The sequence below is a fragment of the Glossina fuscipes genome, unplaced genomic scaffold, assembly GCF_014805625.2.
Source record: "Glossina fuscipes isolate IAEA_lab_2018 unplaced genomic scaffold, Yale_Gfus_2 121, whole genome shotgun sequence".
NCBI classification, from domain to species: Eukaryota; Metazoa; Arthropoda; class Insecta; order Diptera; family Glossinidae; genus Glossina; species Glossina fuscipes.
In genome coordinates, this window is record NW_023998464.1 from 6,758,245 (window position 1) to 6,784,641 (window position 26,397).

Below are 26,397 nucleotides of genomic sequence, written 5' to 3' on the forward strand. Positions count from 1 at the left end.
TTTGGAAAAAGAAAATTTAGTAAAAACACATAGAGCATAAGATCTTTTATAATAATTTTATACAGGAATTGGCATAGCGTTCAGTCCTTATCAATACTATTTTACCAAGAAAAGAAAGAAATTCTTCAAAATGATCTACAGTGCTGTGTACCTTAGAAATAATAATAATATGGTTGACGAGTGTTGAATGATTCGTATCAAACCAAACATTTTTGCTATAAAAAGCTAGGAATTCATTTAAGGAAATCAATCACATGATGAAGAACACCTGCAGAATAAAATTAATTCCATGAGATTTCGATTTTCCTTTTTTTTCCTTTTTCATTTCTCGCGATCGTATAAAGAAACATTTATACTTTAGAGTTACATCGTTACTTCCATAGTCAGGGCTTCAGTAATAATTTCCCTTCATATTTTATAGATTAGTGGAAATGTAATAAGTGCTACTTGCAATTACTTTTCTCTATGTTATGTCAATGTTCATGTATTCGTTCATTCATTCATTCATTCATTCATTTGTTCATTCATTCTTGATCTGTAATTGTAAAAGTGATTAAGATATAATTTCGAAGTAAAATATAAAGGGTGCACAGGCATTTGCCATGTTTAACTCGCGCATAGGGAAAAGCGATTTTTTCGACTGGTAACAATAATTTTCACGTGTAACTCAAGAAACGCCTTCTCAGTGTAGCACTCAGATATATGTATCCCATACTTCAGATCCCAATCATATTGTAATTTTGCGTACGCCTGCAATTCCGATGACAATGCAATGTCGCACAGTCAAATTTTCCGTACATTCTAAATAGCATCCGCTACAGAGAGGTGGATAACTCTGACACAGATACCAAATGAAAGGGCTTGGAAAATAGAATGTGAGTAGCTACTGACATGAGTCCCAGGTTACATGTGGCGAACGTCACGTGTTTGCAAGTTACCTTTGCTTAACAATTCCGACATTTATCTACAGCTTCTGTAAGGTGAGCACTCAATCAGTAAAAGCATAACACTTACCGATTGAGCACACGTCCACTTTGTTGCGTCCACCACCTCCCTATTTCTTTCCTTTTTCCTGTTTTCTCACTTGTTTTGGACCGTTACCGCTTTACACGAATAGAACACGTTCCCCGAATGATTGGTCATATCAAAAATTATGTATGTTATGTACTCTCGCAATTCGCGAAAAGCTCTAGACCACAATTCGCAGCATGGTTGACGCAAGCGCTAAGGTAAACTATTTAAAGAACGAGGATAAACATTATTCCCATTGGATAATTTACAAGACCTTAAATGCCGAAAATGCGCATCAAAAGCTCCTTACAAAGTGAACATAATCTCCCTTTTCATTTCCCTTCTTCAGCTTCTCAGCTCCTCAAGGCTGCTTGCGCCCCAATATCCAAGCTGGATAAACGGATACGAAATCCGCACCTTGCCCAGTCTTGTGCCGCAGACGCAAATCCTTCTTGGAAAGGAAATCGCATACCTTACATTTGACAAAAAATATAAATAATCTTTACTCTCCTTAGAAATGATAAGTATAAAAATAGACGCTTATTTTCAGTTGGCCGCAAATTTTTATACGCTTATTCTCAGATGTAGGTAATTTTTATACAAATACATGAACGTGTAAACAAATGTGGACGCTTATTCTCAGATGTTTGGAATGCTTTACCTAGTTGTAATTCGATATTAGTTTAGTTTATCAAATACTGTAAAGGGTGATTACTTAGCACACAAAACTTGTCCTAGCCATCACCATCATGGACCAAAACAAGTGTACCAAAATTCATTACAAAATCTCAAAAATTGTGATCTGCAAGCTGAACGCAAGAATACATGTCAGCAGGACAAACAAGCCTAAATGGACTTAGAAAGTCATACGAAATCGACCGGTACGGTGTGTTTATTTCAACTCCGAGTAAACCTAATATAGTCTATCTACTCTTTGGACACTAATTCCCTGCGCTGGCTATAAATTTGTTTTAGAAAATTACCATCAACATTAACGCGCAAGTTCATAATTGTGCTGGAAGTGCATCTTCTCTTACCCAGTTTTATTATAGTGTGAAAGAAATATGCTGCCGAAGCATTATACTAATGAAGAGAAGGTGAAAAAACCGTAATTCCAATAAGCGTTTTCTTCTTTTTTTTTAATGTACTATAAATTTTGATTTTTTTATGAAAAAGCATTTGGGTCATCGGCGATAATGGATTAAAGTTAGCGATTTGCTACCTTCAGAGACGACATGAACTACACGTTAAAGTGCACTTTTCACAAGTTTAACGAATCGCACAATCGTTTACTGAGGCAGGACTTAATCTGTTGTTTGTTACCGCTGTCGCTAATATTCGTTGTCATCGCTGAACCTGTTTAAGAGATTGCTTGAAATTTCACCGAAACTCGAATTCATTGAAATCATATTACATGAACTACATAGCTATTGTTTATTATGCTGTTGCTCTGCTGTCGGTTCTTTCATTGCCATAATGTTGAGAGTTTTATCAAATTTGTTCACGTTAACATACAAAGCCAAAGCAATTCACTTTCATTTCTCACTTATATTGAAACTGAAAGGTTAGACAATATGCACAATAACTGTCTGGAAGCGGTCGGCATTAGTTATCCAAACGTTTATGCCAAATCAGGCATTCGTTTTGTCTCGCAACATCAGTTTCTATTGTATGCATTCTTTACGGGAACATATCAAGGAAAGTTAACGCAGATCGCGTCTGCGACGTTAAATGTTATCAAACGAGAAATTTTGTTATTTTATTTTGTTATTTTTTTTATTAATTAAGTTTTGCAACAAACGTGCTTATATTGTATATATTTATTGGTGTTTATTTTTTATAAAAAGAACACAAATATGTTTATTAGGGTAATTTAGTTCCCTATCTTCTTTTTATTTATTTTTGATTATATTTTCAAATACAATATAATCGATTTATTCTTCTTCTGTCTCCGGAGGGGGCGACTCCTCTTCTTCGACAACATTAGATTTGCCAAGACGTTGGTGCTTATCTGCCCACGACGGCATACTAAACAATCCCCAAAGTGGTATTATCATCATTACCAATATCGATCCACCGCCCATTAAAATCTTTTGAACGAATGAATATCGAAAACGAGGCGGCGCGCAAATTGGATATACTCCACGTGACGGGACTCCCGTCTTGACGCATTCCTTCGGTTGCAAATATGTTTGGGCTCTTTTTTTCAACGATTCCATCGGTTAAATTTAAAGTAAAAACAGATCCGTAGAGTATTGCACTCTTTTATTACTTCAGACTTATTAAAACTTATTTCCCAACTAATTGTATTTATAATCCCGCAGAATTCACTCTCTCTTCCCTTATTGAAAAACGATAAATCAATTATTTTAAAATTGACGTCAACAAGGTGCAATTGAAAACACGAAGCCAAAGGCTACTACTATAAGAATTAAAAACAAAAAAATTTTTTTTCATTTTAGGCAAGTTTCTCTGACGACAGTAGTCCTACGGTTCAATAGAGAAAAGAAACGAATGCAGAATAAGCTTGCATATCGAACGCTTTTTGTCGCATTTTCGTATATAAATTATCTCAGGAGTGAGGTAAAATAATCGAGTTCATTTCTGTCATTTCGCATTTTCCCAGATATCACAACACAAGCGTCTAATAGAAAAGCCAATGACAACAAATTGGACTGAGTAGGTGTAGGCAAAATCGTAGAAAAAGATAGGTAAATGAAGTGGATCGCTCGCTTATACTTCTGCAGGTAACTTGAATGAAACATACCTCAAGTCCCATATCATACTCATCTGTTTCCCCATAGAAGACTAGCGAAAAGGATAATTTTACATCGCATCGTTCGATCACAATAATCATACGTTGCTTCACTGGTTAAGAGAACATTTTCAACCGTTCACATGAAAGGTCTGAGCCCACCTCACTTTGCGATCGTGGTCGTCATTTATTTCAAACGATGGGGAATAATCTGACTGAACAGCTCTTCAGTACTTTTTCCCGAGAATATTTGGAGAAATATTGGCTAACGATAAACAATATTCGGAACAATATTTTTTATTTTGCTTTTGTATATGCAAAGAAAACTTTTTTTTTCTACGTACACAATAAAGGGAGAAATAAGAAAAGCGAAAAATTACATTTGAAAATCTATAACATCTGCGAGAGAACATCACTACTTTATTTGTTCTCCTAAGTTTTGGATTGTTTCACAAATACGTTCTTAAAGGATATAAATATATAGGTCCATATAGGGTATTTACATAGAAAGAGGCTATCAAATATATGAACATCTACATAAACATTTGTATCGACAAAGTGTTTGCATAACAACGAAAAACTAAACATTAATAGATAATATAATAGTGTATATAAGAAATGTGTGTTTGTGTTCGTGTCCAATGAAATTAGGTTTGGACGCTATGTAGTTTATGTGGAAGAATGAATATAAATACATAAGTTTCCGCAGTGATGTCATTTAAACATAGTTGCAACAGCGCGTCGGCAAGTATTTTTTAATCATAAGTTTCTTCGATCTGCTTAAAGCTGCTAAACGAACCGATTTTTGAAACAACTTCTCCCTTGAGGGAAGAACTTTGTTCCTCAAGGCGACGTGTTGTTCGGCGTATAACATCAATCTGCTCGATCTGTTTTGATTGCAATAGAATGGTCGGGATGAATTAAATTTATTCACTTTCGTAGAACTTACCGATTTTTCGGAGAGAGTTTGCGACAGATTATAGCCAGACATGCTGATAAATATCGAGAAATATAAGTGAAAAGCAATTTCGTTTTGCTTTTTTAGAAATATACCTGATGGAGCATATTCTTATCCGATCCAATTCACTTTGTATTGCACTGTAATCGCGGTGAAGTTCACGATATTGTTCGACGAAACGTTGCTTCTCTTGTAGCAAAAGTCGTATATGATCTTCGTATTGCTTGAACGTATCACGTGTTCGTTCTTCGGTCTTTTGCTGGTCATCTTTCCATTTACGAAATGATTCAATCAGCTTCTCACTGTTATTAAACGCACCTCGTTGTTTTCTACAAAGGGAGCAACAGGAAACTTTGATATTAATGTCAATAGATGCAGCGAAAGGGAGAGTTTCTTGAATTCAGATCAAGTGTTACTCACTCAAATTCCCCCTCAAGATTCTTATATTGTTGCATAAGAGAACACATTTTTTGTCTCATTTCATTGTTGGCCTCTTGGAGACGTTTAACCACTTCTCTATGATTATTCTCAGAACGCTGCAGAATACTTTGTTGCTCTTTAACTACATCGTGAGCGGTATACATTTCCTTTTCTGCTTTAATTAATTGCTCTTCCATCGCCTTTTGGCGGCCCATAAGAACTGCTTCTTTTTCTTTTAAAGCCATTACTTCTTCACGCAATAAATTGCGCTGAAAGAAAGCCTTAGTTATCTTAATCTATATAAATACACTGCTCGATGGTTACCTCCATATTAAGTTCGCACTGACGTTTTTCCAATAACTGAAAGCGATCGTTCAGCAAACGCACTTGCCCGGTAGCTGCGCGCAGTTTTTTCGACTGATCCTCGAAACTCTTATCCAACGATTCATATTTACAAGCCAACTCCATGCGGTGATTTTCTTGAGTTTTTAGCAGAGAAGCCAAACGGTTCGTTTGAGTAGTTAAGTCCTCTGTTCCAAAAAAAAAAATTTCAATTATTCGTATAAATTTATAAATTACTTGCGCTTACCATTCTTCTTCTTACTTTCGTTCAGCTCTTCATTAAGCTTCCGCGTTTCTAAGCGCAGAAAATTCTCCTCTTTTCGTGATCTGTCCAGTGCACTGACCAAGTGTTTAACCCTCTTCTCCAAATGTATTGTCTTATTATCTGGTATTGGCATCGAAAGTGTCGTCGGTGGCGTTGGTTGCATTGGTTGCATTGATTGCATCGGTCCACGATATTCCACAGCGTTAATTGGCTCACCTTGATGTTTATGAGAAACTCGAGCCAACATCGCACTAAGCTGCAAAATCTTCTGTTCACGTTCGGCAATTGCATGCTGCATGTGCTCAAGTTGACATCTCATGCTTTCGCTCTATATACAAAATGGAAAAACGTAAAAATGATTTACAAAAATTAACGAGACAAGAACGAGCGATTTCAAAATCACACATTTCTGTGAAAATCCCAAAACGCGGCATCACATTCCAGTGTCTTGTGTTTCAATGCAAATTCAAGTTTATCGTTTTGTGTTTCCAACTCCTTTAAAGAGTTTTCAAAGCTCGTCTCAACCGTTTGATCTTGTTCACTACTCTTCTCTTGCACCATCATCGTCTCACACGAAATTTCATCGAGATCATTTTTTAATTCGTCAATGATTTCGTGTGTGGCGGCTATAAGTGCTGATTGCTGTTTGTGACAGTGGTTTATTGTCGCTTCTAATTGAACAATGTGCGGACAGTCTCCTGCCTTAAATAGCGGGAAAAAAGTGTAAACGACATAACCTTTCTAAGCTTTATTTACATTCTCTTACCATTACTTTCTCTTTCTTTCTCTCTCTCTCTCTCTCTCTCTTTCTCTCTCTCTGCCTCCCTTCCTCTTTTAACAAATGTGATGTGAATGAGATATACGATGAATATGAAAACTTCTTTTACAAAAACTTGCACAAAAGTTTGTAGTGATTTAAGTTTTTCTAAACTTTGTGTTTCGTCGAAATTACTTGGAATACTTTTCGTCGACATCAATATGATGTTCGTGTAATAATTTATGCATTAAAGAATTATTAGAAATTCATTTTACGGTCGTTATCGTTTTCAGTTTCAATAAATTCGCAATAAAAGAAAAACTTGGTCACGAAACACCCACACCTATGCATAAATGTACATGCTTGGTTTTCTGTAAAAAAAGTATCAGGAATTTTAAGAATTTGAGATTTCAATTTATTAATTTATCCGGAAGGTTGACACGGCATATTATGCCATAGCCATCTTTTAAATAGGGCATGAAACAACTCGAAATATCTATAAGACAAGTGTTTTATATGCTTTATAAATAGGAAAGAAGAAACAGGCTAAGCGGATCGCTAGATTTTGCTGCTTGATATTGAAAGGGTTTTTGAGCCAAAAAATTTTTTTCGAGAATGAAGAAAATAAGGCTAGAAGGTCCTCATATCCAAAATAATAATGAGGATCAGATATACATCTAAAGTTAAGTTCTTTACCTTTAAACGTCTGCTTAAGCATGTTTTTGGGCGCTTTTCTCGCGGGATATCTTTACATATATTTTTCGAAATTTCTAATTTACCTTGCATTTTTATTTAATTTTAATTTCGGAAAAGTAAGAACGTGTTTTAGGTTGTGTCTAAACGTAGCCTTCTGTACAACAGTCTGAAAAATTCAACTATTTCGGGCCAAGATAAATTGTAATCCATTTCAAGTCTAAAATTTTAATAACGACTTTTCTCTTCTCCCTCTCTCTCTCTCTCTCCCTCTCTATTCGTTTCCCTAATAGTACGTTTTATACATTACTCTAATGAAACTTCTTCAGTTTCAACAATTTTTCAGTTTCCATCGTTGAATTTTTTTTCCCCGACAAAAATCTCGAAAGGAAATTCTTAATACTTTTTTGACAAAATACAAGCACCCATACAAACAAACATTAAACCAAAAAAAAAAACTTACTTTGAATCGAAGCCAATAAACTCGTCATAGATTTTATTTTACATATATTATCGCTATTTACATATATAAGTGAAATTACTAGAGTTGAAATACCATATAACGCAACAACCACATCTTTCCCATATATATATATATATATATATATAGGTATACGGTACTCAAGGTGCAGCAAAAGTAATTGAAAAGCATTCGATTATTCACTACAGCAAAAGCAATCAAAAAATTGTGCACAACATATATATATTTGAAAAACTGCATAAAATTATAGACAATTAGATGGATCCTTTATAACTACATATGATGACATATTTATTTAATTTTGTGCAAACGTTACTGCGTTCTTAAAGCTAAACTCGCTTTTCACACTATGAAGAAAATTCATTAATATAATGCATTTAATTTTATTTTAGTGTTGATTAATACAAGCTATTAATTAGTGCGCTTATAAAGTAACGCGCGAGAAAGTAAATAAAATATTTATATATGATATGAATATAATTTAACACACATATGTGTCGGGCATATATTGAATATAGAAGACAAGGCAGGTCAAGTTCGCATATTCGTGTTTAAATACATTTTGGCACATTTAACCTATATAACAGCCTAAAGGCTTGCAGATATACAAATCTAAATTTTTTATAGGTACGACTTGCATACGACAGTAGGGGTGTGCCCGTTAGTAATGAACATTTTGCCATCAAAGGAAATGGAAAATGTACTAATTTTAAGAGAAGAGCATTTGAGCTGTGCTTTGGATGTGATGTGTGGATTTGTAGAGGGCTTTCCCACGGCACTGACTAGCTTAAGATTAAATTAAAGCAAACAGAAAATGAACTTTTTACTTCTTCGCCTTGCTGAAAGCAAGGCACGTACATATGAGCCGGTAAACCTAAAATATATATACGTTGTTATGCATATAAATTTTAAAATATCCTATCGACAAATAATTCACAAGCTATATGTTTTTATGCAAATAGAACATATATTGATTTTTTAACTTATCAAACAAATCTGTATGCAAAGTTCGTTGCATTCTCTTGTCATTGGGTAAGTAGGAGTTATTAAAAGAAAAGCTTTTTCAATCTGAAATTAATAGCATAGCAATGGGCATTACTTAAAATCGCCAATCATTGTTATAAGACATTTTGCGGATTGTTAAAAATGTGTGGGTTGAAAGTGATTAGAATTCGTATTCGATTCTTAAATAAAGTTCAATGCTATATGTAATTACAGAAAATAATTTTGCGTATTTTAAAAAAACTCTTTGTGTATGTAATATTGTCGAAGAAGGACCTCTGTTTGCGTTTCTTCTATCCCATTCAACTAATACTGGGGTTAACAACATTCTCTTTACAATGTGGCTCTAAATTGATAAAATATTTGTTTTTCTCGTTTTTTCTTATTGAATAAATAGAAATAAACAGCACAAAATGAAAAGCACACTTTTAGGCGCAAATTTAATCATTTTCACACTTGAAAACTTCCCGCAATGAACGCGAGAACGGCATTCAGATTTCAGGTTTAATTACACTCGAAAAGTTTCATACTTTTTTAATTTGTTGTTTATTTACTTTCCTTATACTTTTCTTAGTTCTTTCTATGCATATGGCTGTGCATATACGGGTGTATAGCTATTATTATTGTTATTGTTATTATTATTATTATTTGCATTTGTGTTTCTTTACAGATAAGCAAAACACTACACAATACCCTGCAAGTTTTTCTTGAATTTATATCCGTTTAAAGTTTAACCAGCATTGTCTCGTCACGAATAAAGTCAGTCAGGAAATGAGCGGGTTCGCAAGACATTTTCTGTCAGTCATTCATTTTATTAAGTGAGTAAAAACCAATCCAACGTGTATGTGTGTGGAAGTGCTTTCTTACGTATTATTATTATTTTTTTTTTTCTTAACTTTTCTCCTCTTTATATCGTTACCGTTGTGATCGTTTTTCAAATAACTGCATAATACATACATATACATCGCATTGGTAAAATATTGTTTTGTTATTTATTTACTACGCTCGCGGGCTACATTACAAACACGAAGGTGTAGAAGAACCCAAAAAACACTTGTTAAACATTTCCATTGCATTATTCCAGTTTAGAAACTAATAAAATCCGCCAGCTAAATATAGTTAAAAATATTGAATGATTTTTGAAAAGCTTAATGCAATTCTTAGTTAAAATGTTCTTTCAAAGAAATTGAAAAGTCACGCCGAATAATAACATGGTCATACAGTATCAAACTTATATGTGGGTAGAGTATCTTTCAATCTTAAGCATTCAAAAAAAACTTTCTTTTGCTCTGCTATTGAAAGCAGTTTCGAAATCTAAACTTCATATGCAACTTTACTTTATTATGTATATGCCTTAGTATTCTCATACTAATGGAAAATCTATAATGATATAAGTGAATTTAAATAAATAACAGAAAAGTATTGTTTGCGTGCACGTAGAAAAAACCTACTCTCTTAAAATTACTAGTGCGAGCAAACAAAGAAGTCGCGCGCATTGCAATTTTACTTTTTTTTTAAACATTTAAAAATCTTTTTTTTTATTTTAGCTATGTTTGCTTGTCGTTCCTTCTCTTTGTTAAACTTTTACGTTTGTTTATTAATATTTTAGAAGATTTATACTCAAACTTTTTCCTACACTCTGAGGTCTTGCTAAGTTGAATAACTAGTCAAACTGAATCATGGATTCATTCATAATTAGTAGAAAATCGAAAATATCTCTTTGGGGTTCAAACTGGGAACTCAACCATAAAAACACAATAATAAGCGTCCGTCTTAGGCCAAATCTTAAATAACCGCTAATATATTGGTTTTAAATCAGCCATGTCTTGTTAACCCATTGGAGGCCACCACAGAGGCCTTATTGCCTTGCATGTTCCTCGCATGTTTTGCGCGCGTTTACTAAGCTAAGGAGTAGGTATGAAGGTACGTTTTTCCAGATTTCTGAGAAATCGTTCTAATTGTGAGAACACAACCAGTTCCGTAATTAAATAGTAGGCTTTCACGGCTGGAGACACCAAAAAGGAAAAAAAAGAAACGAGCGTCCCTATACAAAAACTCGATGTAGCCAATAAAAAAAAAAAACGAAAAAAACATTAAGAAGAAAATGCCAAGGGAGTGAAGAGTCCAAAAATATGTTGTCTAATTAATCGATTAAAGTATTCTCGGTTATTGAACGGAATTTGTTATTTAAAAGCTCATTGGGAAAATGTTTTCGCAAACGGTTTGGCCGGCCATATTTTGTCTGTTTCCATTGCCGAAGAACGATCTATACGATTGCACTCATGGCATCATGATTGCAGAGAGCCGTGCACACTTAAAACAAAAAAAAATGTGTATAACAGATTGCCTCAATTAAGACTTTCTGTAGAAAATTTGCTTCACACAGTGTTCATTGCAGTTCATGTCAGTGCAAGGATATTATAATAAATGTGTGTATAAGCGCAAGATTTGTGCCTGCATTAAATACCTATCATCGTATGTGGACGTGTTTGCTTTATAATTGCATTTAATTTAAGACAAAAGCCTTTTATTTTTATTATCGACACGAGATAACGAGATAACCATAACGGTGTGGAATTGTTTGAGGCGATTTACGTTTACCAGAATTGTTTTAGAGACCCATCTGAGGTTCACCTAATTTCCCTGGGAATCTCGTATGTGCCTCTTAGCTAGCAAATGTAAGCATGAAGTGTGAGTTACCCGAGCTAGTAACATTACACTGCTGTCAATACACAAAATGCGAACTTCTCCACATATTAACTAACCATCTTGAAGTAGGAAGAAACAACTTAAAGAGACTATATTCTCCAACAGCAACTAGATAAAAATGATATGCAAGCAAAATTACATATACTACTAGAGAATATTACTATGGAATTTTTTAATAATTACTTAAACATAAAGCTTGTTGTGATTTACCAGAATTGAAGAATACTCAGCAGTATGTATGCTTTATATCATATATGAATCGTGCACAAGTGTGCCTTGTCACATGCGGTCAAAACTTTGACAATTGTTGCTATAGATGAGTACAAATTTTCAAGCTTCAACGCGAAATTTGGAACTGTCGGCAAAACTATCACACGCCAGTCTTATAATGGCTCTAGACCAAGCGGAACGCTTAAGGGACATGAATGCGAACGTTTCGCCTTCTTTATTGCGCTTGCAAGAAATAACACGTCTAAACGCGTATGTAGTGTTGGTAGGCCAAATCTCCTTTGAGAAGTATGGGTTATGCATATTGCGTTGCATGTGGATTCAGGCACTCTGTTAGAAATAGTCGCTTGTACTAAGTGTAAACCTAATTTATTTATTTATTAGCCTAAAAAGCAATTTAGATTCATGATATGCGATAGAATACAAGATAATTGTAAGTACTGAAAACGTTAATTATTGATTCAAAAACAAAATTAAAGAATTAAATAGACACGCTTTCAATAATTGGATATTCTTATGCAATCAGTTTGCCATCTTGCCAAAAAATATTAAACGATGCACATTTTTCTAAGATATATAAGTGTGATCAGAAGAGTTTTAGTATCAGGTGTACTGAAGCCGTGCACATCGAGCTGGCGCTCTGTAAGAATGTGTCGGTAACGCTGTCAATATTTTACGCGGTAATTTACGTACAATTACGACACTTAATTTCCATTCATCGAGCATATACCAAGTTTGCCGTTCTGAAGCGAATACGACTTTTTCTCCTTCAATATTCTTTTATTCATTCATATCGTATTTCGGGCTAACAATATGTTGGATATTAGTTTCGACACTTTATAAATTGTCATATTTTAAATCGTATATGTTAGATACACAGGGATCAATTTACAACTTTTATGATCGATAACTTACATACATATATATACCACTCTATGATTCCATCAATTTTGCATCATCGAATGCAAATTTGTGCTTAAATGCACGAATGTTAATCTTAGTATATTATCAACTATATCTACATATAAAAATATTACCTGTGACACAAAAACAAGAACTATTTTCCTGCCTTCTGCTTAATTAATTAGAAAGTGATGTTACGTTTGTAAGTACGTATATGCGTTAAGGCAACACGTGTACATTCTTGTCTGAAATCACATATATAAGTACATTTTTTAACTGTTAAAAATATCTGCTTTACGCTTTTTATGCTAGATTCGTTTAATATCCATGTTAAAGGCTCTATCTGCCGAGCTTGAAAAGCTTGACGCAAGTCAAACGTTTAAAAAATAACCATGGTCCGTTACACGAGATTTTTGACTGTCCGGAAGAAAACTTCAACTTAAGGACGAAATCATTAAAGTTGCGGATCTCAAATACGTAACGCTGTTAAAGCTGCTCATATATAGAAAGTAAAACAATAGCTTTCGGGTATTAAATTGAGTACAGGCATTATCTTCTTTAGAAGAACTACGTACGAAAAATGAATAGAATCGTCGTTGTGTAGCGAATGTCATTTGGAGGTGATTGTCACTTAGAACTGGCTGTTGTCGTTTGTATGCTGACTGGTACTGAATGCAACTTTTAAAGGCTGATTTTTATGTTAATTTTACATAGTGTTTTGAAAAAAAAAGGAGCCATTAAATCTTACCATAACACTTCTTCTCATATCGCTGTACTCTCTTTCTCTGTCAAGCAACGCTTTTCCTAATTCTTCAATCTGTTAACGGCAAAAATGCAATACAGTGACAGTAATCTGGTAGTCGATTCATCTACGAAATTTGATATGTACTGACCTTTTTATTCTTTAAAGCGAGAGCGCGGAATAATTGACTTTCTTGTTCCTGATATTGTCCCTTGATTTGTACGATAGCGTCACAAAATGGATTTATAGTGCATTCTTTATTATAGATATCCGTGTAGGAGAATTGTTTATTTATCTATAGCATAATATAATCACATACAAACTATGTCTTGGATAGCTACTGATACGATGTTGGCTACCTACCATACTGCATAGCAAATCAGCAACTTGCTTTAATGTTCGACTATTGCACTCGGAGTATTCTTTTTCAGCTGTTAAACTCGTTTCAAGTTCTGCAAAGGCAAACAATATATGTTGTTAGTTAAAAAACTAATTAAAATTTTATTAATTATATTATTCGTAAATAGGCATTAAACACAAGACCGACTGGCAACGCACGTGGGTGAACATCTGTTAAGAAATTGTACGTCGGTCTCATGCTTATTATATGTTTGCGTATTAACTAAGTTCCTCTTGATAGGCTATAAGCTAACAGATTCCTTCCTGTTCTTTGCGGGCCTATTCGAAGGTCGAGCCATCAATTGAAAGTTGAATCAGCTCTTTATTATCCCAGTTTCTGCGGCCTTGATCATAGTACACGTAACATAAAACTGACTTATTGAAAATCTTATGCGTCTGTGTGTTCGAAATTTTCCAGGCATGCATTGGCTTACTATATTTTAAATATACGCATGTTCTTTGGGAGTGGGCGTAAAAGTGTGTTTCAGTGTTTAGCCTTTCAAAATAAGGCTTTGTCTTTGTATTCCTAATCGGTTGCTTACCGTTATTTTCCAGTTCCAATTTTTGTACCCTTTTTTTTAATTCAAAACCTGTTTCACTCAATTTGCGCAAACGATTACGTACAGACTCAACAATTTTGAAATCTTTATCATTTTCGCTGTTACTACTAAATCCCGTATCGCAATCGTAGTTGGCCTCAGCAGCCGAAGCCTCCAAATCCATTAATTTGCGCCGAATAAAATCCAGCTTGCGACAGGCTTCAATTTTTTCGATTTCCTGAAATTTCCCAGACAACAGCATTTAGTTAAACGAATTGAAAAAAATCCTAAAGTTTTTCTTAATGTCTACCGATTTTTGAAAGATATCCAACAAGTGTTTACGATGCGTTTCCAATTTTTGCTTATTGCATTCTTCATTCATTTTGAAGTATTCGTTTAACTCATCTTCCAGCATTTTCAGTTTTTGCTGTTCTATACTCTCGCTGCGACTCAAGGTGTCTAATTGAGTACAACAATCACCAATTAGCTGCAATTATAAATATCGCGTTTTAAATAATTTCTTAAAAATTATAAAATTAACGAAATATCGCGCTGCTTTATTTTTAAATCATCGCTCACCGTCAACGCACTACATTCGGCGCCTTGTGCGGCGTCACTACGAGCTACTGTCTGATTTTCCAAATTAACTGGCGCCATATCGAAATTAGCTTGAAGACAACTTCGGGAAACAAGCTTTGATTTGAGCGAGAGATTTTTTCAGTTTGCAAAATAAAAGCACATATGAAATCAAAAGGAGAGAACAAGATTGGTATTTTAGCTTACACTAGTTTAACGAAACGGGGAATGACTATAAAAGGATTTGCAGGAGTGGTAGCAGGAAACACACAACAATAAGCCAAAATATTTAAAAAAAAAAAAAATAGAAATTTCGTATATTCTGGTCAAAATTTTTCTTTACTAGTTTTTACACAAAAAAATCTTTTCTACTTTTTTTTTAAACGATTTTTAAGAATTTTGATTTTCTCTATTAAGGTTTCAAAAAGTTTTTGACACGAAATCTTAAGTTTGAAAAAACAAAAAATGAAGATTTGATTTATACACCTTGGCATTAGTACACTTCAGGTCGCTGCGCAGCTCTTTAATAATTTCTTCTTTAAGTTGTATTTTTTTTTGCGCATTTTGCATTTCGTCTTCCATGCACACCACCTGTCTCTTGAGCGCTTGAATCTCGTCATGTTTCTCGGCAACCTCGACGGCCAAAGCCTTTATATTGCAGTGTAGCTTTATGAATAGCAAGCAAAGCGAGCACAAAAACGAGAGAGTCAGCGATAGAGAAAGAGAAGGAGAGAGGGAGAGACATAAGAAAAAAAAGAAGGGGAAGCTTATTAATGTTTTAAGTCATTAAAATTTATTGCGTTCAAATATAATTTAAATGAATAAAGTAACGTTAAGTTTTTCATAAGATCCAATAAGTTATGCGTTAAACAGAAGGAATTTCGCGTTTGATTAAAGATCGAAATAACCGTCTACACACCTTGTGCTTTTGTTCTAGTCCCAGTTGTTTCTGCAAATTGGAATACAAAAGACACTTATTAAAGAATCAAAGTTATGAGGAAATTAAACCTACTTTCGTTTCAATTACTGTATCGGTGTTGCGCATATATTGTCCGTTTCTCTCTGTTTCACCGTCGCACAGTATTTGAGACAACGATATAGTTTCGAAGGATAGACCTTGAAAATCCCATGTATCGTTATGATAAGCATTCTGGACGATCCTAATTAAAGAATTGATGTCTTGGCGACATTTTAACAATTCATCGCTTTGGCTGCGACGGCAATCGGTGTTCACTTTTTGTCGCAAACATTGCAAACGTTCAGCCACCTCCGACTCCAGCTCTTCCATATTAGTGATAATTGATTGGTTTATTTTAAGAAGTATGTCCACCCACTCCTGGTATGTAATCAATTTTAACTAGAAACGTAAATATTCAACAAATCGTCTATTTTTCTTCTCTCGCAATTCACTTTTTTTACTTACGTCCCTATGACCGTCCGCGTTATTGTCAATATCTTGCAAACGGTTTAAAAATACTCCATTAATTTGTTCACTAAGTTTGGCTGAATCTCCAACAAGCAAGTCGGAGTTCGAATATTTTTGCAGCTGCTTCTCAAAGTATTCTGTAGGAATTTGTTCTATCGCCTTTGCATTTTCTAGAGCATCACATAAGGGATGCGAGCAACGACTGCTTATTTGAAACGAAAGATCCTGTAGATTCGAGGGGAAAGCTGTTGTTGTATTTACTCGAGCATCGTTGTCGAAGTTGTTGCGCAAACATGAGTTAGTGGTTATGATAGTGGTACTATTTTCCGAATTCATTTTTTGAGAAACTAACCCTACGCTCTGATTGCAATCATCTAGCCTTACGAATGATCGCAAGTCCCTAGATTTTGGCTGGGCAGAGTATATGTTTTGGGTGTTTGACTGTGCATTGCTTTCAATTATAACTTTATCGGACTGATGATTGTTCTCGGTTTGCAATGTGCACTCGAACTGATAGTTTGCCGCTCTGCGTGGTACATTTGGATCAGATTTTTTTGATGCTGTAAGGAAGGTAGGGTATCCGGGCGAAGGAGACCGTGACGATCGTGTTGATGGAGCGGATTTACGCACTGATGAGGATGAACTTGGGACATTGTCAGAATTTTGTTCCATATTTTGGATATATCTTCAACAATTAATGTCACTGTGCAACTAGCTGGCTCACCTTAGCAAGTTCGAAATTTGCACTCTTTTGTTTTGTCTAAAAGTAAATATTTAGGGCACAAAAAACACAAAAACGATAAAAAAGAAAACACAAAGTAAATAAAAAGTTTTTTTTGCATTTGACTGTGTGCGACTGTTGTGCGACATTAAAAAACAATACATAGAACAAAATTGAAAACTATTTGGCATTGAATATACGAACATACCCACATACATTTGTATACCTGTGAAGAACAAATGAACGAACCGAACATATGCTTAAGCATCAGTCATATGTATTATTATTTTTAATTATTTTCTATTTTAGACCGACCGGCTTTGAGATCAACTCAACAGTATAGTAAACAAGTATAATAGGCACATAGCACTTTAGGCTGCTACAAAGCAGCTCTAGATATCAGCATTTATATGCATTGTATGTATAATGCGTGAGTATAAATTTCTTACATCGTTTGTTTTGTTTTTTTATCTTTTCGTTATTGCAATCGTAAGATGGGCATGTTAAATTTATTGCATTTGTTTTTGTGAGAATTTTTAGGTTTTGTGTTTTCATTTCCCTCTTATCTTGTAATAATAAAATATGCGAGGACCTCTGAGGGATTGAAAATTTTGATTTAGAACAAATCCAGGTTACCCTCACCTCAGGCACGTAAATCATCTAGTTTTTTCTATTGATCACCAAAGAAAATTGTTATGATAAATTTACACTTGCGTTTGTAAAATTTTTGTTCAACCGCTTGATCAATCTGCTCTTTTACCTCATTCGTTCGAATTCGGTTGATTCCACGGCCCAAAAATCCAGATAGGAAGCTGAAACTTAACGTTTGTATTCTCAATCGAAGACCATTAAACAAGTTTGGGAATGGGCGCGCGACACCCTAAAATTATATCCTCTGCAGACGATACCTTGAAATTTGCGAAGCGCAACTGATATTAAACTGTGAAATATAAGTATATTTAGATGTAAAATTATTTATCGACACGAAAATGGTGCACACCTAAAACCAACAGTGTACTTTGCAGTTTGATACGATGGATGTTGGAAATTTCGACACAATTACAAAAATTTGTTGAAAATTTTTATATATATTTGAGATTATTTCAATCTCTTATTATTGTTATGATTAGTTTAGCCAGAGAAATAAATTGTAAGTTCATTAACTCTTAAAGCGCTAGCTTTATTGAAAAGTCTGCCGCACTTGAGATTTGAATCCTTGACTATTGAGCGGTTAGTGGAGATCCTTTGCCGACTCGGCCACTCAGGCGGATTCAATTAAAAAAACAATAAATGTTCGCGCAGACACAAATTAGAATGTAAAAATTTTTAAAGCCTATAATTAATCTGAATGAATAAAGTTCACTTTGGTGAACTACCACTTCAAGCCGTTATAAGTGTAGATTCGAATCCGTAGATGTAGAATATAAGAATTTCGCCACAAGCCAGATATAACCTCGTTCGTTTTTAAAGTCGTTTTTGATAATGTGATAGACAAAGTTTATTTTCTTTTTCTTTTCCACGATTTCAAACGCGTTCTACTCTGCACTCAATGATCCGATATTGCTTCTAGCTAAAATAATACTAACAGCAACCGCTAAAATGTTTATGTAAAATAGATGTGGTATTCTCTGCCAATAGTATAACTTATCTACTCGGGGAAAGTGCGCTCAAATAAAAGCCTGTAATACCACTTATTAGTGGCAAAAAAAAAAGAAATGTTTAGAATCGATGTTTATTACAGAAGCAAATAGGCAAGCAAAAAAAAAAATATATATTTAAATCATATACGCTTGAAGTAGATATAAAGCGATCATTACAAAAAGTTTTCTTTCTTGAAATGCTCAACCATTGATGCACAACCGCTCTCTTTATGTGTGCACAAAAATCTGCTCATTTGTTTCTACAAAAAATGAAGTTAATATATATGTATATGCACGCATAGACTTATTTTTAAGCCTGTACGTACCTCATAAATGTACTAAGACTTATACTTGTTAATAGTTTAGAACTTTACTTATTGGATTTTAGGATCTTTTCAAGTTCGGTTCGAAAAGCAACGCGAAACGAAAGGCATACTTAACTACGATATCAATTGACTTTTACAGCTTTTTTAAAATGGATATATGAAAAGCCTTTCTTCTACAAAAAAAAAAAATTAAATTTTAGAAAATCTTCTCAACTTCTTAAAGCTCAGGAAAAGGGATAATTAAAATTAGAATAGAGCGATCTGGTGAAACTTGGTGGGCGAGTGCGGTTTCACCCTTGTTCAGGTACCGATTCGGAGAGCGGTATATATATAATTTACCAAGAAATGTAATTATCCACTCAGTGGAACCCACAAAAGATATGAAACAAATTTCGGACAATAATGGTTTTACCCGCTTCTCCTCCCCCATTCCGGACCATTATGAAAGTTTATGGAATTTTTAAAATCACAAAAATTATCGAAACGAAATATGCTAAACCTTTTTTTTGAATGTGTTCCAAGTATCGAGTTGCCCAATTTTAAAAATGGATGTAATCCATTAAAAAAATAAATAAAAATCGCAAATTTCGAAAAAGTCTGCATAAAAAATTCCTGTTGTTGGAGTGATTTAGAAAGTTTAGCGAAAAAAATTATACCGATCAGCTTACTAATTTAAGCACAATTATAAAAAGAACCGTTCGAGCCGAAGTATTTGAAATTCGATTAATGTAACAATTATTTTACTTTCCAAAAGAAATTTTACACCATAAATGCACCTCCTCCTCTTACCAATCAAAGGTCACATTATAGGCAATTAAAAAGCATTTTATAAAATGTAATGTTTTATTCTCATGTCGCTTTTTTTATTATTTTCAATTTTGTTATAATGTTTCGTTTGTGTTTTACTGTAGTTATTGTTTAAATTTTCTGTGTTCGGGGGCATTGAGGTGGAGAAGAAATGAGGATATAAATGAATGATGTTGATGGTACTAATGGCGGCGTGGTGGTGACGATAGCGTAAATTTGATTGAATCAAGACACTTTTATTGAAAAAATTCAATAAGTTTGCTATTGCTTGAGCGAGGAAGAGTGTACTGCGTCATGTTTTTTGAATTCGCATTGAAGACATTTATAGACTGAATTGTTTTGTTTAACTAATTTTTCGTACACATTATAAATTTATTAATTCCCTTCTTTTTTTTTTAAAACTGATTTACCGAATGAATATAGGAAAAGAAGGAAAGACACACTGGCGGCAAAATAATTTTCTCTGTTCTCATTAAAGATGATGGAATGAATACACAGAAAATATGCAAAAGAGGAAAAGACTCACTTGAATGTAGTTCAACTCATATTTATGAAGAGAAGAATTACAAAGAAGCCTAGCAGAAGAGGTCCAAATATTATAGTAGTAGTAAGTGAAATATTTCAGGACAATTACACAAACCCCTCAAGAAATTCTCCTCAAATTCATGATACCGGGCGGATATGGGAAGAGAGTGCTTGATTGTTGTAGTGTGTCAATGTTGCTGTATAATGTTGTGTTTTACTGCAGTACGTATAATAATAATATAGATTCCGTATTAATTTTTTACAATATAGTTTTTTTTTTTTGATCATCAGCTAATTATTAGATGTTGAACACAACAACTATTTCTACAACGTGTTAATGAGTAGAAGTTATATCTAGCGAATTTTTATCGCTTCAACCCCGGACTAGCATCTCTTAACATGTCGCCATGAATTTAAAGTAGGAGCAGACGTATTAAATGTTGTGGCAATGGTAGCGGATAAGTGTGAGTACGGTGTTTCTATAGGGGATAAATAGTTAAATTTTGAGAGTTTACATTGCTGAGTTAGCGTTTAAGCCAAATAAACATAAACTTTGCGATCTTCAGGTGTTCTCGCCAAATATTCTCGTTCAATAAGGCCTTCTATTCGTTTCTTAATCAATACAGGTGACGGCAAGAACCGTGACTTTAATTGAGACGTCACATCAGACACTAAAAGATTATGCTATAGGAATAAATAAATATATATATAAGAAATGTTCATTATGTTAAGTAAAATAAGTAAAAGAAATTACCGGCATGCGTTTTCTGGCCTTCATTATTCGCACGATAGCCGCCTCAATTTCATGTTTACGATCTTCATCTACCTTACCTCTTGTCTCCTTGCGTTCAGGTTCCGAGTCTCCCTTAGCAGCCACGGTTTGAATTTTAACTCTGCCGAAATTCAGAAACATTTCGTTACTTGAAGATATGTCCAATCAAAGATACTACCTGTGGAATTTCGAAACAAAAGCATCATTTACCAGAAACTCATCTGTAGCTTCAATATCTTTAGTCTTTGTTTTAGAGTTGCGTACTAGTAAACGCTGAGACGGTTTTCCCATTGACAGCGATTGCAGAGCTCTATGCAGTTCACGTTCTGGTATATCCGTCTCTTGTTGAATTTCTTCATATGTCATGATTTCTCGGTTATTGAATAGCATCAGTACACACATCTGATAATGGGTGTATACAAACAAAATTTCAATTAAAAAAATTGAAGCAACACATCGTCAGATATTTTTTTAAGCAAACTCATGACATTAACTAAACTACCTGGTACGTAGACACCGTTAGTATATGTTTACGCGTTGTGGTGGGTATAATGCAACCGTTCGTGCTAGACGACAAGCTTGAACTAGGCCCATCTTTATCTTTATCGTTTTCTACCTTACGGCCATAGAAGACAGCATTTATGCAAGCCGATCCTAAAATAATAGTTATATAATAACAAGATAATATTTGAACAATAACAAAAAATGTACTACGTTACACATACCCATTTGGGGTTGCAAGGTCAACTGACGCCCTGAATGTTTGTCTAGATAGAATTTTTTAAAAATCTCAAAAGCTTCTCGTGGTGCAGACGGTATATTGCAATTAGGTGTTGAGGTCTTTGAAGAAGAATTTCCATTTTATTTACCAAATCTCTCAATTATGATCACCTTTACATTTACCTGTGTAGGCCAAAAACCCGTGGTAAGTATTCTAACTGTCAACTCAACACCAGATAATGATAATTTATGATTATTTACATAGGTTTTAAATTCTTCATTGATGGTGTTGGACACAGACATATCTTTAAACATGCCCTCTAACTTCGAAGTAAATTGACACCCGCATTCAGTCTGCAATAAAATGATTTATTGTAAGACCTGACAATGTCTGAAATTTGTGCCAGTAAACTTGCCTTCAACTTGGAAATCATGTTTTTTTCAAAGTCGTCTGAAACTGATTTATTGAGCAGTAGACGCTTAGCTAAATGTGTCTTATAATAACGTTCAAACACATCCTTTTCCAGTAAAAACCGAAACAGAACCATGGTTTTATCTAATATAGTTTCAATTTCTTGTTCAGTCATCTGCAAAAGAGAAAAACATCAACATTGGATTTGCTTTATGTTGCTCCCGAGTTTCTTTTTTATACATACACCTTTGCCGCCCTTTTTTAATTTATCATCTATAAAGAGCGATAAATACTCCGGCGACTTATTATTCAAATTCAAAAAATGCTCAAAATCAGACGAGATGACATTTTTGAAGAGCCGATCATTATTGAATGAATGATGAAGGAACTGATCAAAACGATCCTTAAGATCCAATAAATTTTGAACAAAAGTTATAGGATTCGTATTGCCGTTCTCTTCTTCCTTAACAAGAATGCGGCCCTGCTCCCGCAAATAGGCGGACATTGTGTCGGCTATGACTTTTAAACCCTCTTCCTTTAGTCGAGAAAACAGTTTATACGTGCAGGCCAAATCTTCGGTCTTAGAGTTCTTTATCATATACACCACGCCAGAATTTTCCATTTCGACGATAGTGCGCATGTGCTTTTTAATTAGTTCGTCTTCGACGACTCTAACAATACGCGGCTCTGTGTCCTTGTCTAAGTACAAAGCCGCGCGTGCAGATTCTTCTTGGATGCGTGCCTACAAATCAAGAACACCAAATTAGCGAAAGTGAATTCTCAACCCATCTCGCACTTACTTCAACTTTCTTTAGGTAAACACTAGCGTTGTTCTCAGCTAAGAACTTCTGTGACTCAAATTTATAGAATGAAGCAGATTGAGCCAGAAAAGGCTTTTCAAAGTCATCTTCATATACAGAACGCGAATTAATACCCAAAGCCATCAACATTTGACAAGCGTTTTTAATGGCCAAATGATTGATAGCTTCGCCGCTGCGTTCATCTATAACCATACCCAACAAAGTGTCACGCAACGCTTTTTGTATGTCAGAATAACGAACAATCTGTGAAGACAATATAATAAAAATTATGAAGTTTAATTAATATTCTATACAATTTACTTACCTCATCTCTGAACAGAATCAAACCTAAATTGTAGACATTTTCTACATCTCTGTTCTGTACGTAGACACGATCCATGTACATTAAAATGTCACGTATCATAACCATTGAAGTTTGGTGATCGGTCCAAGCTTGATTGAGTTTCGGCAGGAAATTGTTGTGCAAACTTTCTAATACGTCTTTGCGAACCTTCTCTTCCAAATGCTCCTTAACCACATCGCGTAAGCCGAAATACAGGCGGTGACCGTGCTTATGTAGAACCATATTGTAAGCATTACGATAGAGTTGTTCAAAAGAGAGACCCGAATTATTTTTCTTTTGGATTTCTTGAATGGCATTTTTTAAACTAGCCCATATTGTCTCGACGTACTTTTCATCCATAGAGGCCTGAAATAAAAAATGAAGAAATTGTTTATAGGATATTCAAAAATATTTCAATTATGGTCAATGAAATTTTAAAGGCAGTGCTAACTTTAAAGGCATTTGTTTTGTACTCAGGTAGCCATAACGGAAATTTTCTTTGTATTTCCGCTAATTTAGCTTGTTTAGCATTGCTGCCCGACGAACAAGATGTTCCTCGGTGCAGCTGGTGAGAGCGACGATGTTCTTCTGATTGTCTTGAGGTTGATGCAGATATGTGTTCTACTTGTTCCGACGTGGAACGGTTTCTTACAAAAAATTTTCGATAGCGACTAAAACTTGCCCCATTTACACCTGTATTACTGATGTTACTATTATAGTCAGAATTGATGAACGCGTTACTGCCACTGCTAATGCCTTCGCCGGCAGTCGTGAAACATAAATTCTTTGGGCGATCTTGAACACCGGATCGGCTCTCTCTGGGCATTGGAGAGCCACGTTGCGGCAGCGGATTGTTGTGATCCTCACGGTCAGGATGCGGTCTAATCAAATTTCGCCTATTGCGAGACGTCTTGTCGCTATGGTTCGAAACGTTACAAGCCGATAATTTTTGATTGTCAAGTAGATCCGAATTGTTACGGTTAATGTTGCTCTTGTTACTGATTTGATTTCTGCTGCCACCAGCACAAGTAGGTCTTTGGGTTGATGGTGCGTTAAGTAATGATGATGACGGGCGTGTTACCGGGACAGAGCCTGTCGTTGCCTGCTGCTGCAGTGGGTGATGGCGGTCGTGATTGAACTGACGTGGTCGTATGGTTGCGCGTATATCTTGCGGCTGTTCCTCTTGCTCCCCTCTAAACGACGTCGTTTTCTTTTGTGTTTAATTTTCACAATCATTGGTTTGGATTTTGGTTAAAATTTTAACATTTTCTCTGTATTTCCGAAACAAAAATATAAAAAAATCACTCCAAATTTTATTTCTTTGTATTTATTTTCCTCCGTAGTCTTACTGATCTCCTCTCTTCCACTGTACTTGCCGCCCCCCTGAGTATGTTCGTAAATTCTGCTATCAAGGCTTGTGCAAATTCCTCTTGGTTGAGATTAACTTCTTGACGTGCTTGTTCGTTTTTTTTTATTATTCTTTATTGTTTGTCTTCACTGATATGACCTCAATCTGCTTCTTCTGCTTCTTCTACAGTTCGTCCGTGTGAGGAAACGTTCTGTATTGTTCAGCTGTATTGTTGGTCTCTTCTCTTTGTTAAATTTCAATAAAAGACTTAAACAACGAATGATGTCGTTTTTTTTATTTTTCACAAAAAATAATTTTTTTCCTTTCGCAACTTCTTGAAAATTTTATTCTTCTCAAAGACAAATAATTTTGTTTTGACAATAAACTCAAAGACGGAGAAAAGGAAAGTTGTGTTGGACCAGAAAAAATGAATAAAATGATAGTGTTTGTGATGGAATTGGGAAGGAATAAAAGCAAAAAGAGCATTTGTAAATGGGCACGGGACGCGGAACAATTCCAGCGACATGAAAACATTGATTTTAAAATGAGAACTTTAAGAACTGTCATGCATGTTGTGAAGAATTTCTACTTACCGGAAAGGCACGTATACGCATCTTTCCCTCCTTTTTGGGAGCAGTGCTCCTGATATTCATGGTTTGCAAACGACGGCAATTTTCCTCCACTTTCTTTTCTCACTTAAACACAACTTGGATAGCACGACGATTTAAGCAACAGGCAAAAAATCAAACGATCCGTACGACCAAAGAAACAAAGTATTCTCCACGTTATAGTGTACTTTCCAATTTTTCGAGTTGACAATATTTTCACAGCTAACGCTATTACTATTAGTAGGATAATTTACGATTATCGATGCTTTTATTATTATTTCCACACAATCCTTACAATCCTTATCTCAGAATTTGCAGTTGTAATCCTGAAGAGAGTGGACATAAATAATCTTAATATTGTAGCTGCCCTGCTCTTTGGTTGTTATGCTTTTGTTAGTTTATTATATTTCTTGAACATTAACTGAATAAAGGAATTTTCACATATCTGTAAACACAAACGAACACACAAAATGTCATCGCTTCACTTTTTTCCTTTATTCTGCAGCAATTGCAATGTTATTTGTAATCTTTTAAAACTTTTCTTTAATTGCCTATTATTTTTAGGATGTTCGGAACCATAACTCGTCAAAATAAAAATAAATTATTTGAAGAGCCTTTTTAACATTTTTTTCGCTAATCGCAAAACAAAAGGAACAAAATTAGAATAAAAACCAAAGATGCCAACTTAAAATAATTACCACGATTTATTGCAAAAGGGCGCTTTATGTTTAGAGCTAAAATAAATTGGGCAAATGATATCTAAAAAAAAAAAAATTCAGAGGATTACAGTTGAAGTAGAAGAACTGTTTTTTAAATTACACACCAAATGACAATTTTTTTTGTTGGCGACAAATTTTCACTATTTATTCACAAACAGGATCAAATATATCGAAAAGTTTAGGCTTGTCTTGTCCTTTTGTGACACTGATGATTGAACTTTTTTAAAGAAACTAGTGCAAATACCTATGTCTTACTCTTTTCTTTTTTAGAAAGTACGTGATTTTTTAGTAGAAATTTCTTTCGATATTGTTCTGTCGTTTTCACAATTGTTTATATTTTCATTTCACTTAATAACACTGTCTCGTACGTATAAAGTGAATATGGATTTTATATCATCATACCCACCCACACTATTCACATTTAAATGCACAACACTAGGGAAAACTGAA

At 34.6% G+C, this 26,397-nt stretch overlaps 2 protein-coding genes across 8 annotated transcripts; both read right to left on the reverse strand.

The window, feature by feature from the left end:
- Window positions 1–4,266: 4,266 nt before the first annotated feature.
- LOC119640549 (restin homolog) lies at window positions 4,267–18,525 on the reverse strand. Of its 6 annotated transcripts, XM_038038640.1 has the most exons (19): window positions 17,928–18,525; window positions 17,688–17,867; window positions 17,136–17,597; window positions 16,204–16,966; window positions 15,793–16,137; window positions 15,700–15,729; window positions 15,267–15,446; window positions 14,784–14,897; window positions 14,515–14,691; window positions 14,208–14,442; window positions 13,630–13,718; window positions 13,418–13,561; window positions 13,273–13,341; window positions 5,734–6,079; window positions 5,469–5,674; window positions 5,145–5,413; window positions 4,820–5,053; window positions 4,716–4,758; window positions 4,267–4,653 (listed from the first exon to the last, which is right to left on the reverse strand). In XM_038038640.1, the coding sequence occupies exons 4-19, from the start codon at window positions 16,876–16,878 to the stop codon at window positions 4,522–4,524; spliced, it is 3,288 nt and encodes a 1,095-aa protein (XP_037894568.1). In that variant the 5' UTR covers window positions 16,879–16,966; window positions 17,136–17,597; window positions 17,688–17,867; window positions 17,928–18,525; the 3' UTR covers window positions 4,267–4,521. The 6 variants fall into 6 exon arrangements, with proteins under 6 accessions (XP_037894568.1, XP_037894572.1, XP_037894571.1 ...); XM_038038644.1 differs by lacking the exon at window positions 17,136–17,597; XM_038038643.1 differs by having other exon boundaries at window positions 17,570–17,867.
- Window positions 18,526–19,808: 1,283 nt separating this feature from the next.
- On the reverse strand, window positions 19,809–25,861 carry LOC119640550 (cullin-3). 2 transcript variants are annotated; one of them, XM_038038647.1, is made up of 12 exons: window positions 25,524–25,861; window positions 25,214–25,462; window positions 23,255–23,638; window positions 22,930–23,193; window positions 22,374–22,871; window positions 22,134–22,304; window positions 21,901–22,071; window positions 21,723–21,837; window positions 21,500–21,651; window positions 21,176–21,399; window positions 20,980–21,118; window positions 20,757–20,909 (listed from the first exon to the last, which is right to left on the reverse strand). In XM_038038647.1, exons 2-12 carry the CDS (start codon window positions 25,271–25,273, stop codon window positions 20,757–20,759), a joined length of 2,331 nt encoding a protein of 776 aa, XP_037894575.1. In that variant the 5' UTR covers window positions 25,274–25,462; window positions 25,524–25,861. The 2 variants fall into 2 exon arrangements, with proteins under 2 accessions (XP_037894576.1, XP_037894575.1); XM_038038648.1 differs by lacking the exon at window positions 25,524–25,861 and having other exon boundaries at window positions 19,809–20,909; window positions 25,214–25,273.
- Window positions 25,862–26,397: the final 536 nt, after the last annotated feature.